The 15,457-nt window shown below is 39.4% G+C and overlaps 1 protein-coding gene across 6 annotated transcripts in view; it reads right to left on the bottom strand.

The window, feature by feature from the left end:
- The window catches only part of tbl1xr1a (TBL1X/Y related 1a), a 213,089-nt gene that overhangs the window by 34,844 nt on the left and 162,788 nt on the right, over window positions 1-15,457 (bottom strand). For all 6 annotated transcript variants that reach the window (XM_070883509.1, XM_070883507.1, XM_070883510.1 and 3 more), the window contains 8 exons: window positions 14,311-14,536; window positions 10,596-10,728; window positions 10,152-10,293; window positions 9,121-9,184; window positions 7,633-7,730; window positions 7,449-7,509; window positions 3,331-3,452; window positions 908-982 (listed from right to left, as the gene is read on the bottom strand). In XM_070883509.1, coding sequence (XP_070739610.1) covers window positions 908-982; window positions 3,331-3,452; window positions 7,449-7,509; window positions 7,633-7,730; window positions 9,121-9,184; window positions 10,152-10,293; window positions 10,596-10,728; window positions 14,311-14,536 — 921 coding nt within the window. The remainder of the gene's footprint in view (window positions 1-907; window positions 983-3,330; window positions 3,453-7,448; window positions 7,510-7,632; window positions 7,731-9,120; window positions 9,185-10,151; window positions 10,294-10,595; window positions 10,729-14,310; window positions 14,537-15,457) is intronic.

Genomic DNA, 15,457 nt, shown 5'->3' with positions numbered 1-15,457 from the left:
AGCCAATGCCAAAGTTGCATGAATTGAACATGGCATAATATGTTTTGGCTCATGGATAGATGGAATGCTTATGAGAGAGAAATTTTCCAAGACTTTCAATTACTCGCATTACACAGATAAACCTCGCCTTATTAGATTAGCTATCCATAGAACAAATAAGAACAAAGACATAAAAAAGAATCATCATTCAGTACCTCTTTACAATTGTCCCAAAGCATTTCATATTTTAATCCTGGATGCCTATGTAATGGTGCAGTTACACCTTCAAGTTGATATGAAGCAATTTTGGGTGCGCATCAATGCGAAAGTGGCAGTGTAACTCAGATGCCGATCAAGTGCACTAGAGATTCAAAATGAATGTCTCCCTGCTCACCCCAACCCCTCAAGGTGATCATTTCACATTAGGTTGAAATTATACCAAATACAGTAAAACTCCAGCCTAAATTATTAACTAATAATCCCAATAATACATCTTGGATATAACATTTCCAAGTTTAATATTTTGTTTAATTAGATGGTAAAAATCCATGATGAAGTTACACGCACTGCTTCTCTTATTTATGAAACTCTCCCAGACAAGGTCAATGCCTGGAACGCTTACGTTTTCTACGCATAAGTCCAAATACAGATATTAATCACCAGCTACTAAAACAGAATTGTTAGAGCAATTAGGTTTCAAGAAATTTCAGTCTTTCTCCCCCACCTGATTTAATTTGTCTACATTTTTTAATCAGCGCGCATCAATCACCAAGGTCAAATCTTTGAGTCATCTTCCACCATTACAGTTGCCCCCAAGCTTGTTGGTTTCTATATTAAATCTTCAATTTTTCAGCTATAGCAGAATTTTTAATACAGTATTTAATTTACAACAACAATGTGGAAAGAATATAAATAAAATGTTAACTACCTTTAAGGTCATATCATCAGAACAAGATGCGAGTAGATTCCCAGTTGGATCCCACTTGATTGCATTCACTTCATTCTGAAAACAGAGTCAGGTTATTAAAAATAAACAAGACACCTCCTTCATGTACATGGCATTCAACATAATTAGAATATTCTCTAATGTTAACAGAATGTCAACAAGAAATATCAAACCTTCAGCTACAGGATTGTCAGCACTGGTAACTGACTATTCATTTGTATTGTGCTTTGTTTATTTTAAAAGCCGATCATTAATACTAAAATTACACTGTCAATTCTGAAGCACATTTAACAAAAGGGCAAAGTGCAAAGATACTACTATAATCTTACACAGTTAATTGAAGAGACGAATCAAGATGCTGTAGTCAAGATTTAAAACTGACATTAAAAAGTAAAAGTCTTTTAATTTGAAATATAAGTAAGCAAGGCTTACAAAAATAAAAAGTGTGTGGACAAATATCACGGGAGTCATTTGAAAAGTATCCAAAAGATTAATTATGTAAAATATATGAAGCAGCATGCAAATGTCAAGGGAAAAAAGGTCCATTTATTAAAAATGTACCACAAAGACAATCCGCCTACTTTATCCCAATACAAATTGTGTGCGCTATTTAACTGACTGCATACCATTTTTAAATATGCAGTTTACACGCAAACTGCACAATCAGGCACTTTTGGATTCGTGCAAATTCAGCACAGTGTTTAAGAGGACAAATCATGTTTTTAAAAAAATACAGTGCCTTTTTTTTTAAACTATTGATCTAAATATATCAACATTTCTCAACCTGAGCCAAGTCAGTATTTACTAGTACATAACTTTATGATGGTACAGTTTCCAGCTTACCAAATATCCAAAGGAAGAATATGATGAAAAAATCGCTCAAGTTTGATTTTTTAAAATTCAATACATCTGTATGTGTGTTATGGCGATGCCCAGTTTAGTCCTTGTTCAAGACATTCATTCTATTTTACATGCTTAACATATTTCCTGCAAGTCAGTCACGGTTAAGAGGGGTCACTTGTTAACTTTAGTAAAAATGCAAATGTTATATTTTTGAGGTTACAAATGTGCACATTTGAAAAAAAAGGAACAGAAGTTACTGAAGTTGAGGCAACGGCATAATTCTCTCTTATAATACAAGTTTTCCCCCTCCACGAGTCCCTATGTCACATAACATGCCAATATCAAGAGAGTATGAAAGGCAACCTGTTCAACATTCTGCCAATGCTATACTATTATTGGCCAATTGGAACTACACTGTCATTTAAGATTGTGGATTTACTGTAGGGAGAATAGTGAATGAAAACCTGCACCCTTCCAATTCATAACAAAGCCATTTGTATGCTGCTGAACCACCAAAATAAAACTTTTTTCTGATCAAAGGAATTGTGCTTTAATGTTCAACGATATCTATTATTAAAACCTATTTACTGTGCAGAACATTCAAAAACAATTTTAAATTTGCAATCTGGTGACTGGCTGAAAGTAGCAAGGAAAATAGGAGGTGGTACATATTAAACGAAACAGAAATCCTTACATTAGTGTAATATTGTGGCAATCATGTTGCGAGGTTTAAATCTACTCAGTAAAACATTTAGAAACACCCCAACAAGCAAAAAATGACCATTTTAATCAATCAGTTTAACACCTTCATTCTCAGATGCATCAATTTTATGTTAGAGACAGAAAGAGTTGCCTGGAAAGTGCAATGTTAAACTGCTACAACTTTTGACTGGAAAACCAAAACTTGAATCTTAGCCTTGACTGCTGCTAGCACTCAACTTATCCTTGGAGATGAGATTGCCAGTCTCAGTCAAATGACGGAGATGGCATCCTTACAGATGACCATTCCACCTTAACGACTGTGAAGACACTGGATGCTGGGCCATTCAAGAGGAAAAGCGATGCAAGTAAAAATTATTTTCAATGAAACATCAGAACACAAATGGCTAATTACCAATCTGAACAATCGACTGTGGAAATTTTCTTACAAACCTTACCCTTTAAAGAAAAGATTAAACAGAAAATAGACAAGAGTTAAAAAGATGGTAATTACTTGGCAGTTTTACTTCCCACCCACTCCCCGTCCCCCAAAAGGCATCATCTGATCTTTAAGTATGATTTGATGAGCTTTAGCAGTTTTGCATCACTGGACATTTTTCACGTGGCCCGAGACAGCGAGCAGTGGCAGCCTTTCAACTGTCCAAACGATAATTTCCAAGCCTAATCTTATCCTCAACTGACAGCCAAAATATATACGCACACACTTTCTGGAAGGGAATCATTGGATAGTAATCGGGAGCAAGAATGTGCCTCCCGCCCACATGCTGATGAAAACTGCAGTACCCCTTTTGTCACTTTAGCTGAGATCAACTATTTCTGCATGGATCAGGAATTGTCATTACCGTGTGTCCCTGGAATGTCTTGATGGGCCTGTCTGCACCTAGTTTACAGACATGGATGCACATATCTGTGCTGCAAGAGGCAAATGTGTTGTTGCTTTGCCAGTCAACATCTAGTGCTGGGGCTGTAAATGCAAGTAGAGAAGAGAAAAATATTTAATTCTTGATATGCACTGAAATTCCAACAGAAATATATTTTTGAACAATCCTACCACACTTCAAAATGCTGAAATTGTTTTCAGAAGCAGATAAATTCAAAAAGCTAGCTTTGAACTAGAAAAGCAGCAATACATAAAATAATCCCCAGAAGGAGTATCAAGAACAAATAAAATTACAGGGCTCGAAATGTAGTCTATCTAACTGGCTCCAAATTATCACTCCCCAATCACCCATTCCCTCAAATTGTCTCTCGAATTATCCCACAGGAAGTATTAGAAAGATATTTGAGGAAGTGGGTTACAAAAATGCAAGCATAAATTTGAAACACATTAATGTTGGTCAATTAACTGGATGATTTAAATTGAAATTGAAAACCTCTCTTTAATACAGTTCTGCGTTATTAGAGTTTGAAATTTCACCCAATTACCAACCCAGCAAAAACTATCTGAAGATCTTGCCTCTGGGGGCTAGGCATGTATATCTTCCTAACTGGCAACTGCTGCAAATCATCCTTAGTTATTTTGCAATAATTACAATTTTTAAAAATACACCTGGCACTATTACTACCAAGATATTGCTGTAAAAGCAAAGCACGCCTAAAATTAACACATGACTTAAAATATATATTAGGAAGCTCAATCAATTAGTAAACCTTAAATCAGAATACTCTTCCAGAAACTGTTTATATTTACAATACTATCAGGCCTGCCTTGGATTAAGGACTAACTGTTGTGTCATTTATTTGATAAATACATTGAATCAATCACACAATCTTCTCCCATAAATCATAACTGTCTATCAGTCTAAAACAGGATAGATTTAAATTGGTTAGAGTTAAATATTTACTTCACCCTATGCTGATCAATGCTCTTCAATGGTTTACAACATATCACCATCTTGAATTTATAAAGGACAGCTATTAATTTTGGCAAACAACTAATTCAAAACTATTTAATTCCACATAGATAATATATATGGCAACTGCAAAAATCCTGCACTAATTGCTCAGAATCTCTAAATTCAACAAGTTATCTATGTGACTGCAGTGCAACCATCTTGTATTTAAACAAGAAACATATGCTAGCTACTCAATCGCACGTTACAACTGATCAAAGCAAGTTGAAAACAAGTCACTAAAATAAAATCTCCGTTTTAGAACCACATTAAAACAAAAATATTTATTTCCAATGTTACTTCTGTACAAAAATATTCTGTTATTTTTGAAATACACTTTGTTTTCAGATGTCTGGCAACGTGAATATTAGACTTATTTACAACCAACAGTTGGATATAACAACGGCCAAAAGGATAAAGTTCCGGAGATACAAGGAAAAATAAAAATAAAAATAAATAAATGGGGAGCTTCTAACTAGATTTAATACAAGTTTAAACACAGGTGAATGGAGAAAATAATAAGACTGAAGATCGACAAATTTGCAGGACCTGATGGTTTCCACCCCAGGGTATTAAGTAGGTGAGGAAATTATAGATGGCTTAATGTCATGATCTTTCAAAGCTCTCTTGATTCAAAAATTTTCCCTTGGATTGGAAAATTGCCAATGTCACGCCATTATTTAAGGTGGGAGGGGGAAACCAGGAAATTATAGGCCTATTAGTTTAACGTCTGTTGTGGGGATGTTACTAGAATCTGTAATTAGGGACAGTGTGACTGAGCAGTATGAACTGATCAGAGAGAGCCAGCATGGATCGAGGAACATAGGAACAGGAGTAGGCCATTTAGCTCCTCGAGCCTGTTCCGCCATTGAATGAGATCATGGCTGATCTGTGACCTAACTCGATATATCTGCCTTGCCCCATATCTCTTAATACCTTTGGTTTATCTATCAATCTCAGAATTAAAATTTATAATTAACCTACTGTGGGACCTGATTAACTATTGTTGGACCTGATTAATTTATAATTATAGAGTAGCTGTGTGCTGTGTGCATGCTCACTAACAATGGAAAAGGTTGCAGTGTGGTTGGGGCCAAAGCACAGTCACAGGGTTAAGCGCTGTTCCGACCAGATAACAGGAACATGCTGCGAAACAGTGAACAGCAGGAGGAAGGGGCATGATGTGGTAATCACATCATGACCAAGGCGATTGTTATCTGCAATGGGCAGCTGGGTCATAACCAGCGGCCAGTCCGGAGTCGACAAACTGACCCCAGTAACAGCAGGGGGGCCAATCAGGGAATGGGAAGACTCCACGTTCGTGACGATAACTGAAGCTGTAACACGCGGTAGAGTGCGCTTTATTCTTCGTAACTGCAAGATGTAACTGAGCCAATAAAGTTTGCCTGGATACTACCACCGGACTCGAGTCTCGTCAACTGCTAAGAATATAAGAGACCCTACACCTACCATCAATTGCCATTTGCGAAAGAGAAGTCCAAACTTCTGCCAAACTTTGTGTATAGAAGTGTTCCCTAACTTTACTCCTGAAAAGCCTGGCTCTAATTTTTAGACTATGACCCCTAATCCTCGACTCTGCAACCAACAGAAATAGTTTCTCTCTATCTACTCTATCAATTCCCCTAATATCTTGAAAACTTCAATCAAATCACACTTTAAGCCACCTAAATTCCAGGGAATACAACCAGAGTTTGTATAATCTCTTCTCATAACTTAACCCTTGGAGTCTGGGTATCATTCTAGTAAATCTATGCTGCACTCCCTCCAAGGCCAATATATCCTTCCTACGGTGTGGTGCCCAGAACTGCTCACAGTACTCCAGGTGTGGTCTAACCAGGGCTTTGTATAGCTGTAGCACACCTTCTACCCAATTGTATTCTCGTCATCTAGATATAAAAACGAGCATTCCATTAGCCTTTGTGATTATTTTCTGGATCTATCCCCGACATTTTATTTTCTGTATCTGTCCACGACATTTTAAGGATCTATGTGGCTGCATTATTTCTATCTTTTCACCATTTAGAAAGTACTCTGTTCTAACCTTTTTAGGTCCAAAGTGGATGACCTCACATTTGTCTACATTGAAATCCATTTGTCACAGTTTTGCCCATTCGCTTAATCTATCAATATCCCTTTGTAATGTTATGCTTCCATCTACAATGTTGCCTATCTGCATCATCGGCAAACTTGGATATGTGGCTTTCTATCCCATCATCTAAAGCATTAATAAATAATAGTTGAGGCCCCAACACAAATCCTTGCGGGACACCACTCGTCATCTCCTGCCAATTAGAGTACCTGCCCATTATCCCTACTCTCTGTCTCCTGCCGCTCAGCCAATCTCCTAACCAGGTCAATAGTTTGCCTTCAACTTCATGAGCTTTAACTTTAGCCAAGAGTCTCTTATGAAGGACTTTTTCAAATGCCTTTGACCACATCTGAAGTACTGTGAAAGGGTTACTCAGGTCAAGAGGTCACTAACGTGGCAGATAAGTTAGTATCTACGGATGTTACTTGAAAGCATCTTTCTTTCCATCAAATTCATTTGTCCATTTAAAGCAGTTTCATCCTGTCCTTTGATTCGGATTTGTATTTACACTATTTTACCTTCCGCATCGCTGTTCTTGTGTTTTTGAACTTTTTTCTTCTTTCATTTACAGAATTAATTTCCTGATTTTGTTTTCCTACTATTGAACATATTTATCTAAACATGATAAAATCATCTAATGTAGCAACAATGTAAATACTTAAAACCTCTCCATTTTTGAAAAGGACAAGCTGTTCAATATTGGGTGATACCCACCTTTACAATTCAACAGAATCCTGCTGACAATCAGCAGTCCTTCAGCAAGTCACTGCTTGGGATTAACCAAAGTTAATGAGCATCTCCAGCATTCCATTCAAAAATGATAAGTATAACCATTCAGCAAGTAGGGAAGGAATCAAATAGCTCCTATGCACATCCTGTGCTAAAAGAGTTCCTAGTCAAATGAAACCAATTTAAATCAGGTAGTTTTAAACAATTCATAAGTTTTCCAAAAGCTTACCAGAGTGGAAAGGGAACTGCTGTTTGGCCTCTCCGGTATGTGCGTCCCAAATAATTGTCGTCTTCATTAAACAAAATCAAAGTATTATTAGCATGAAGAAGATACAAAAATAAATGCATTACTCATAATTAAGACTTTAAATTACTTGTGTTGAAATAATCAACAAAATATTTCAAAATCTTACCTTGTCCACTCCTGCACTAAGGATAAAGTTTCCTTTCCTGTTCCATTTTAATGCAAATATAGGTCCTTTATGTTGACCCAAGGTACTAGCGAGATTACCTTAGAAAAGGACAGAAAACTACATTAATAAGGAAAAAAATCAAGACAACTAAAATTAGTTACTAGATCTCCACTGGCAACTTTTACAGTTAATGAAGCAATTTATATAGTCAACAAATGACTAGGTTAATGTCCAAATTGGCATTAACATTAAATTACGTACCATACAGAGGAACTGTGTAGCACAGTTCCTCTGTAACTGTAATACAGTTTTGACAAACTGCAAGATAATTAAGAGCACAGCAACACAAATTTGTTAACAGATACAAAGGTTAGCATTTGAAACAATGTGAATTTTAATGGGAACTTTTTCACAATGGTGCATTACAGAGCACATAGTTGGTAATGGTACATTTATATTATTGAAATGTTGACATCATCACATTGCAATGAAATAAACAATTGTTTGCAAATTGGAAATTATACCAGACAGTTATTTCTTTGATGAAATAGAAAAATCAATGCCCACTTAAGGTGATGGATATGGCATTTGTTTTTATAATTCACGATCAGTTGTTAAGCAAGGGCTGAAACTTCTTTACATAATAGATGTGATAAAAAGTGGGGACAATTGCAAGGGTAGTCTCCAGACTATAATGATGCCACCTGTTGGGTATAAGTGCGACCAGTAGATGTCCGAAACACCAAGGCCAGGTGTGCTCTGTAGATCCTTCCGTCACACTGGTAACAAATATCTATCATTTAGCTGAAGCGTAAACTGGGGCTTGAAAAACATGGAGAGGCCATTACAAGGAGGATAGGAAACACATGCTACAACAAAGTAGCAGAGAACCAAGCAGTTGGTGCTGAAGTTCTGCACCTTCAATTGGATGCATGTTATGTGGTCAGGATGATGGTGGCAGTAACATAATTACACCTCACCATGCCGCACAGAACGTGCTCCTGGTATCTGCTGTCCATCCATGAAGGTTCAAACCTGCACTAGTCAGTTTCCTAATAACCAATCAGTAACTATCCTCTTGGTGGAGTGGGGCTGGGGAATAGAGGAGAATGTGGGGGCTTTGGCAAACCTCTATGATAACCAGATACTGGAATCAAGGAGGTCCCAAGTACTAAAGGCTGCTGTTTTTGACTGGCCAATCAATCTGGATTGTTAATGGGACCTGATGGGGTAAACAAGTCACATGGAGTGAGATTCTTCCTACATAGCTCAGTAGGAATGAAAAAGAAAAAAAAATGTACATTTTCCTGGGCTGTTTTTCTACCCTTCCCAGGGGCTAGTTCAAGAGTAACACTGATGAGGCCCTAGGAACAGACCACATCTTACCCTGGTACTGTGACATTGATATGTGGCATAATGCATGGGAGAAAATAAAAATTAGATCAAATAAAGATGGCACAAGCAAATATGCACAGGAATAACACTCACCATCTTTTGTCCATATTCTTGCAAATCCATCATACGAACCTGTTGCTAGAAGTGTGCCTTCACTCTAAGACAATGGAAAGTAACATTAATAATTACATGCAACTAAACTAGGAACAATGTACATATTCATCAAGTAGCTGAGCCATAATCACAAGGAATGTGCTAAATTCAATCCCTAGTCTATCAAAGTTAGCTAATTTCATCTTGCTCGTGATAGAATCACTACAATTGGGCTCAGCGCCACTGGGTTGGGGAAAAGAAAAGTCAGTCATCATTTTTGCTCCTAATCACTATCCAGTGACCCATGCTGGAAGTGCATGTGCTTGAACATCAGGTAAAGACAGGCTTGGGCTCGGTTGTGAAGCCCATTGTGGGTAAATAGCCAGCTGGCATTCACCATCAATTCAGAGATAAACAATAATCAACTGGGTGAGGTTTCACTCAGATTTAAATAGCTGTCTGTTTGGCAACTTTTTTTGAACCTATCAAACAAATATTTGTATAAATTCCTCAAGATATTAGACACAGACAAACTGACTAAAATCCTTAACAATATCAAGTAAAACAGAGATTTGATTTATGAGCATGAACTGATATTTAACTCCCTATGTACCTTATGACAACATTAAAGAAACCAATTTAGTAAATCTTAGACAAAACTATTTTTGTCAGTGACAAAGGAATGCAATTGAAGATGTGAACACAGAAATACACTGGCACAGAAATAATGCTGCATATGCAGGATTGACAGCTATGATAGTCAGGTAACACGGAGAGAGACCCAATCAATTTGAGAGAGCAAATGTTGGAAAGAATGTCCTTCGCATGAATTTGAAGTGTACAAATTTCCACAACCTTTGATAGAAAGACCACGAACTACTGGATTTTTCTGATAAAAGTTAAAAATAGCTAATCATTTTAATTATTGGATATTATAAATCAAATATATTATATATTTATTTTAAAAACAGAATTACTTAAATGTTTGGCAATTTTTAGTTAGTACAGATTTGGATAGATTCACCACTTACATTCCAGTCTAAAGATGTGACATCTTTGTTGCTTGGTACATCTTGACCTCCTTCCCTTATGCAGTGTCTAAGTACTAGCTGGGTGGGGCCACCACTACTATTTTCACTAAGATTCCATATTCGGGCTGTTGAGTCTCCTGATCTGGAGAATAAATTTCAAAAATCACATTTAAACTGATAGTCACAAATTTCTGCTGAATTGTTTCTTAAGTTTTAGGTAAACTTAAACATAGTTTATTCTGAATGACTCTTTAACTTCGGCAAAGAACAGTTGACCAGCTTGATATTTTATACAGATCTGATGCATGTGAAAGTGGCTAACTGAGAACAAGCAAACAGATAGAAACTACATCAACAATTAAAAAAATTAAATTTGTTAACTCATTTTATTCCAGACATTGATATATTGTTATGACACAGTTGCTATTGCTGGAAAAAGCTCACCCAGATGCCAAGAGGTCACTGACTGGATTCCAGGCACATATGAAAACCTCTGATTCATGGCCACGCAATACCATAGCTTTATTGGATGGAATATCCACATCTACATCAACTTCCATCATATCTGTATGATTATCTATTTGTATTTTTAAAAAAATGAAAACATTGAAATGTGTTAAGTAATCATCAGAAAGAAAAAATAAACTGAAAAATTTGTGAAATTACGCTGAGACTGAGGGCTGGAATTTCCAATGACTTACCGCCCGGTTTCTGGGTGGTATTGGCCACTGTGGGCGGTAATCAGGTGAGCGAAAATGTCCTTACCCGAGTTATGCCAGCGGTTTTGAGGTACCGCTGGGGAGCAGACCGCCGGCGGGCACCGTCCTGAGATCGCCCTGGTGTGTTATTTGGCTGAGCGGTGACCCGTAGGTAAGTTTAAAAAACCCACTCATGAGGATCAGCGGAGTTGGGCAGTAGGTGAGTAGCTCGTCAAGAAAAAGGTTAGTAATTGGTTTTTTACTAATTATTTTAAAAAATGTGTTGTGGTGATTTAGTTTTTATGGGGCCAAGTTTCGGCCTCAGTTGCTCCTGATTTTTTGGAGCAACTGGTTTAGAATGCAGTATCTTAGAAATTGCAATTCTCGGCATTTCGTTTGCTCCAGTTCTAGTCAGTTAGAACAGTTTCAGATTTTTTTTTTCAAAAGGGGGCGTGTCCGGCCACTTACGCCCGTTTTGCTAGTTTAGGCAGTGAAAACTTACTCCAAACTAACTTAGAATGGAGTAAGTGTAGATTTTTGTAGGCTCAGAAAAACCTTGTCTACACTTAGAAAATCAGGCGTAGGTTACAAATCAGGCATAGGGAAGGGGGGGGGGGGGGGGTTTAAAGGGAAGTTTACAAACATTAAACATTTCAATTTTAAAAATTAAGAGCCATCATCAATAATAAATGATAAATACATCAATAAATCTACCAATAAATCAATCAAAAAAAAATACAAAATGTTTTTTTAAAAAATCAATAAATAAAAAAATTTCTACTCATCGACTGCAGCACCGGGAGCCCTCCAACAGTGTGCTGGGACGGGGCCCATCCCCCAGTGTGTGTCTCTCTCTCCCCCTTTCTCTCTCTGTCTGTGTGTCTCTCTCTCTGTGTCAGTGTCTCTCTGTGTCAGTGTCTACATATTTCTGACAGCGGGGAGAGGGGAGAGGAGGAGGAGGAGATGGAGGGGTGGGGAGGGGAGAGGAGATGGAGGGGAGAGGAGATGGAGGGGGAGAGGGGAGGGAGGAGACGAGAGGAGAGGGGGAAAGGAGAGGAGAGGAGAGGGTGGGAGGGAGAGAGGAGAGGGAGGGAAGGGAGAGGGAGGAGGCTGAACAGGCCCGGCTGACGTGAAGAAGCCGGGCCCAAGAATTCGGACAGGGCCCGCCCCCAGCAAGATGCCAGGCGGGCGGGGGGCCCCGCCGAAGGAGTTAAAGGTAGATGGCCGGGGGAAGCCGGAGCTGGGTCGTCGCAGCAGGAGCTGGGGGGGGTGGATCATCAGAGCGGGAGCTGGCGGGAGGGCGGGGAGGGGGGTCACTGGAGCGGGAGCTTTGGGGGGGGCTCGTCGGAGCGGGAGCTTGGGGGGGGGGGGTCATCGGAGCGGGAGCTTTGGGGGGGGTCGTCGGAGCGGGAGCTTTGGGGGGGGTGGGGTCCGTCGGAGCAGGGGGTGGGATTGAGAGAACCAGCTGGAGCCAGAGCAGGAGCTGAACCAGGGAGGTGCAGCCTGATCCTCGCAGCCCCAGTGAGTCCAGTCGGCCAGGGCTAGGGGCTGCGTGCTTCGTGCCCCTCCCACACAGTTTCGGGCGCCTGGAGCTACTGCACATGCGCGCCCACTGTAGCGCACCGGTGCAGAGGTCCTGGCACTGATTTCAGCGCAGGGACCTGGCTCTGCCCCCCCCCACAGCTCGTGCTGCGCTGCGCCGCGCCGAGCTCCAAAGGATCTTCAGGGAGCCGGAGAATCTGCAGGTATTTTTTAGGTGCACTTTCGGGCGCGAAAAACGGCATCCAGGTCGGGGCTGCGTCGTTTTAGGCACGGCCCGAAACTTGGGCCCAAAGTGTCTTGGGAATGTTTTTTTGATTTGTTAGTTGATGTTTTTTGAAAATAAATGTTTATTGTTTTTCTGGTGTTAGGCCCAACCCGCAGCTTCGGAGTAAATTTTTATATTTTTCACTCATTTTGTTTACGAACCGCCCAATCGACCCTAAATTGCACTTTTTCGCCCAGAATGGGGGTGCAAGGCCCATGTTTTGCGCTCGGCAGATTTTTTTATTTTTTGGGGGGAAGTTTTCGCCGGCGATCGGGCGCTGGCGGGCTGATAGGAAATTCTAGCCCTGAATGTCTATTGGATATTCTGAAATGGGTTATTTGAGTCATGCCTAGGTCTGTGAATCAATAGTGAGATTCCAGCAAAATAAATTAAGTGGGTTTTTTTCAAGTCTTCAACAGCCAAAACATCTTTAAATGAATTATGGACAATGTAACTGAATTTGGACAAAATAATTTAAAACACTAATGGGAATTATTCTATGTGATTACAGAATACAGGTACCTGTAAAATATTCCTTTTCAGCTTTCTTTCTAACTTAAAAATGTCAGGTTTATTTTATTTCAAATATAGAACAAAATGTAATTTGGCCGTTTTACTCCTAGGAATTTTATTCAGAGAAGATTACTTTTGGTTTGAAGCAAACCCTATTGCATACATTGTCCTTAAAAGGGCATGTCAAATCCAGGATCTTTTCACTTTTGCTCACCTTAATCAATGCAAAATATTTTGAAAACTGCCTCACTTTAAACAAAAAGCAAAATACTGCAGGATGCTGGAATTCAGAAAGCAAAAACAAAACAAAAAGCTGGAAATATTCAGGTCAGGCAACATCTGTGGAGAACAGAGTTAACCTTTCCTCTTAGACTTGAAATGCCGGATTACTGCTGTATTGCCTCAAGCTTCCCTTCTATATGGAACTTAATGATTTCAGCAGTAGATCTGAATAGAATAAGCTCTGTAGCTAGAAAGAAATGTTCAACAAAATAATATAAGCAAGTTGCAGGAGAGCACTGGGAACACGGAACATTTTACACTATTATTTCAATTTCTAAACTAAGAAAAAATTCACTTACAAAATGAACGCGCCCGATGTGTTTTATAGATAATGGGGCATAGAAGACAAGGGCCTAGAAATTGGACTGTGCCCAAACTGGGAACAGAGCTGGCAAGCCTCAGCCGCCATATGCAGATTCAGAGATAGTTCACTGGTCGTAGGGCAAGGAGGTGGGGAAAAGAAAAGATTGGGGCGGGCTGGACTGGGTTGCCAGCTGAGGGCGTCAGGAAAGTCTGGAAGGGGAGGGTGGGGCAATCTGGAAAGGGGCAAGCGGTGGCCTGCGGTTTTAATGTGGAGCCAGGAGGGGAACTCTTGCTCCGCCTGACTCCAAATTAAGATAAGCACTTAAAACTTATGTTTCAGGTGGCAGCCTTCAGTGGTCCCTTCAGAGCGCCTGAAGAAACTGTCCACAGTATGCATGATGTATGCTATAGTCAGTCGCAGTCCAATTTCTCAAAGGGGCCCGAAGCAAGCGATAGGCACCCAATTTGAATGTGTACTCTTTTCTCTCAAGATACAAGAAATGCCATGGAAACCCTTAAAAAAAAAATGGACGTGTGTGTTCTCACTGATACTTACTAGTAACTGTGTGTCCTCCATTCTCCTCTCCATTTGCAGTATTCTCCCCATTCTTTGCAGCTCCTTGTTGACTGACTGCAGCGGTGGCAGCAGCCACGGCTGCTGCAGCTTGTTGTTGCTGCAGTTTGTCCCTATATGCTTGCTGTCTTGTCTGCACCACATCAGGCATTACAGCATCAATTAAAGAAAGGGACTCAATGGGCCTCCCATCAAATAGTGTGCCATCCTAGAACAGAAAGTTATGGCTCAGAATAAAGACCGTGTATTTCCTTAACATTAAAAAAGGCACATTTCACCAATACTGTTTTGCATTGGATATGAAGACAAGTTGGGTACATCTTAAAATGCTATCTCTTAAGAGTTAAGGGAAAATCCATATTCAGAATTTAGACAGTCTTCCTATTTGATTGGCCACATTATATGCCTAATTACCATGGGATGGACTGCTGACAATAATTTGCATGAGGAAAAGATTAAGCAAGCATGTAGTTCTTTGCAATTGAAGTTCAGCAGTGATCTTTCTAATATAGGAAAAATTACAATCAAGGTATTGGCCTTCTGGGGAGCAAATTACTTCAAGCCATTTTTGGACAAGCCCTAGCAGTCAGACAGCAAGCAAGTTAAACTTGCACCTCTGCTGAGAAGCAATTTGGGATCGGGTTTTTATTTTGGTGAAGGGGAGAGAGACAAAGGAGGAGGAAAGAAAAATAACACACAAACTAGGATGGGGGAAGAAGAATGGAGGAGGAATATGTTGGTGAGATTTAAGTGAGCTCCACAACAACAGTATCGCAGGCGCTTAAAAATCCATTCTAGAACTAAATTGTGGATCCTTTCCCATTATTAAATTCCCAGTTAAAACTATATTTCAGGGCTCATGAACAAGTCAACACTGATGTACTGCTTTGAAATTAATCTGAAACCCACTCTTTGACAAAATTGCTTAATGAAATAGTAAATTGCAAACGCATTCAACACTATAAGGAGAAAAAAACCTCAAAGATATAGTTGTTTGCGATTGAAGTTCAGCAGACCGATAGACACGATGACACAGCTACTGAGTGAATGGGCCAAGTTTGCCAAAATTGGAACTTCATTTAAGAAATATGGATGGCTGACAGCTGCACACAAGGCATATTTTAAAAAA

Source organism: Pristiophorus japonicus, chromosome 6, assembly GCF_044704955.1.
Source record: "Pristiophorus japonicus isolate sPriJap1 chromosome 6, sPriJap1.hap1, whole genome shotgun sequence".
NCBI classification, from domain to species: domain Eukaryota; kingdom Metazoa; phylum Chordata; class Chondrichthyes; family Pristiophoridae; genus Pristiophorus; species Pristiophorus japonicus.
Note: the sequence above shows the minus strand (reverse complement) of the source record. Positions and strands in the feature narration are given on the sequence as shown.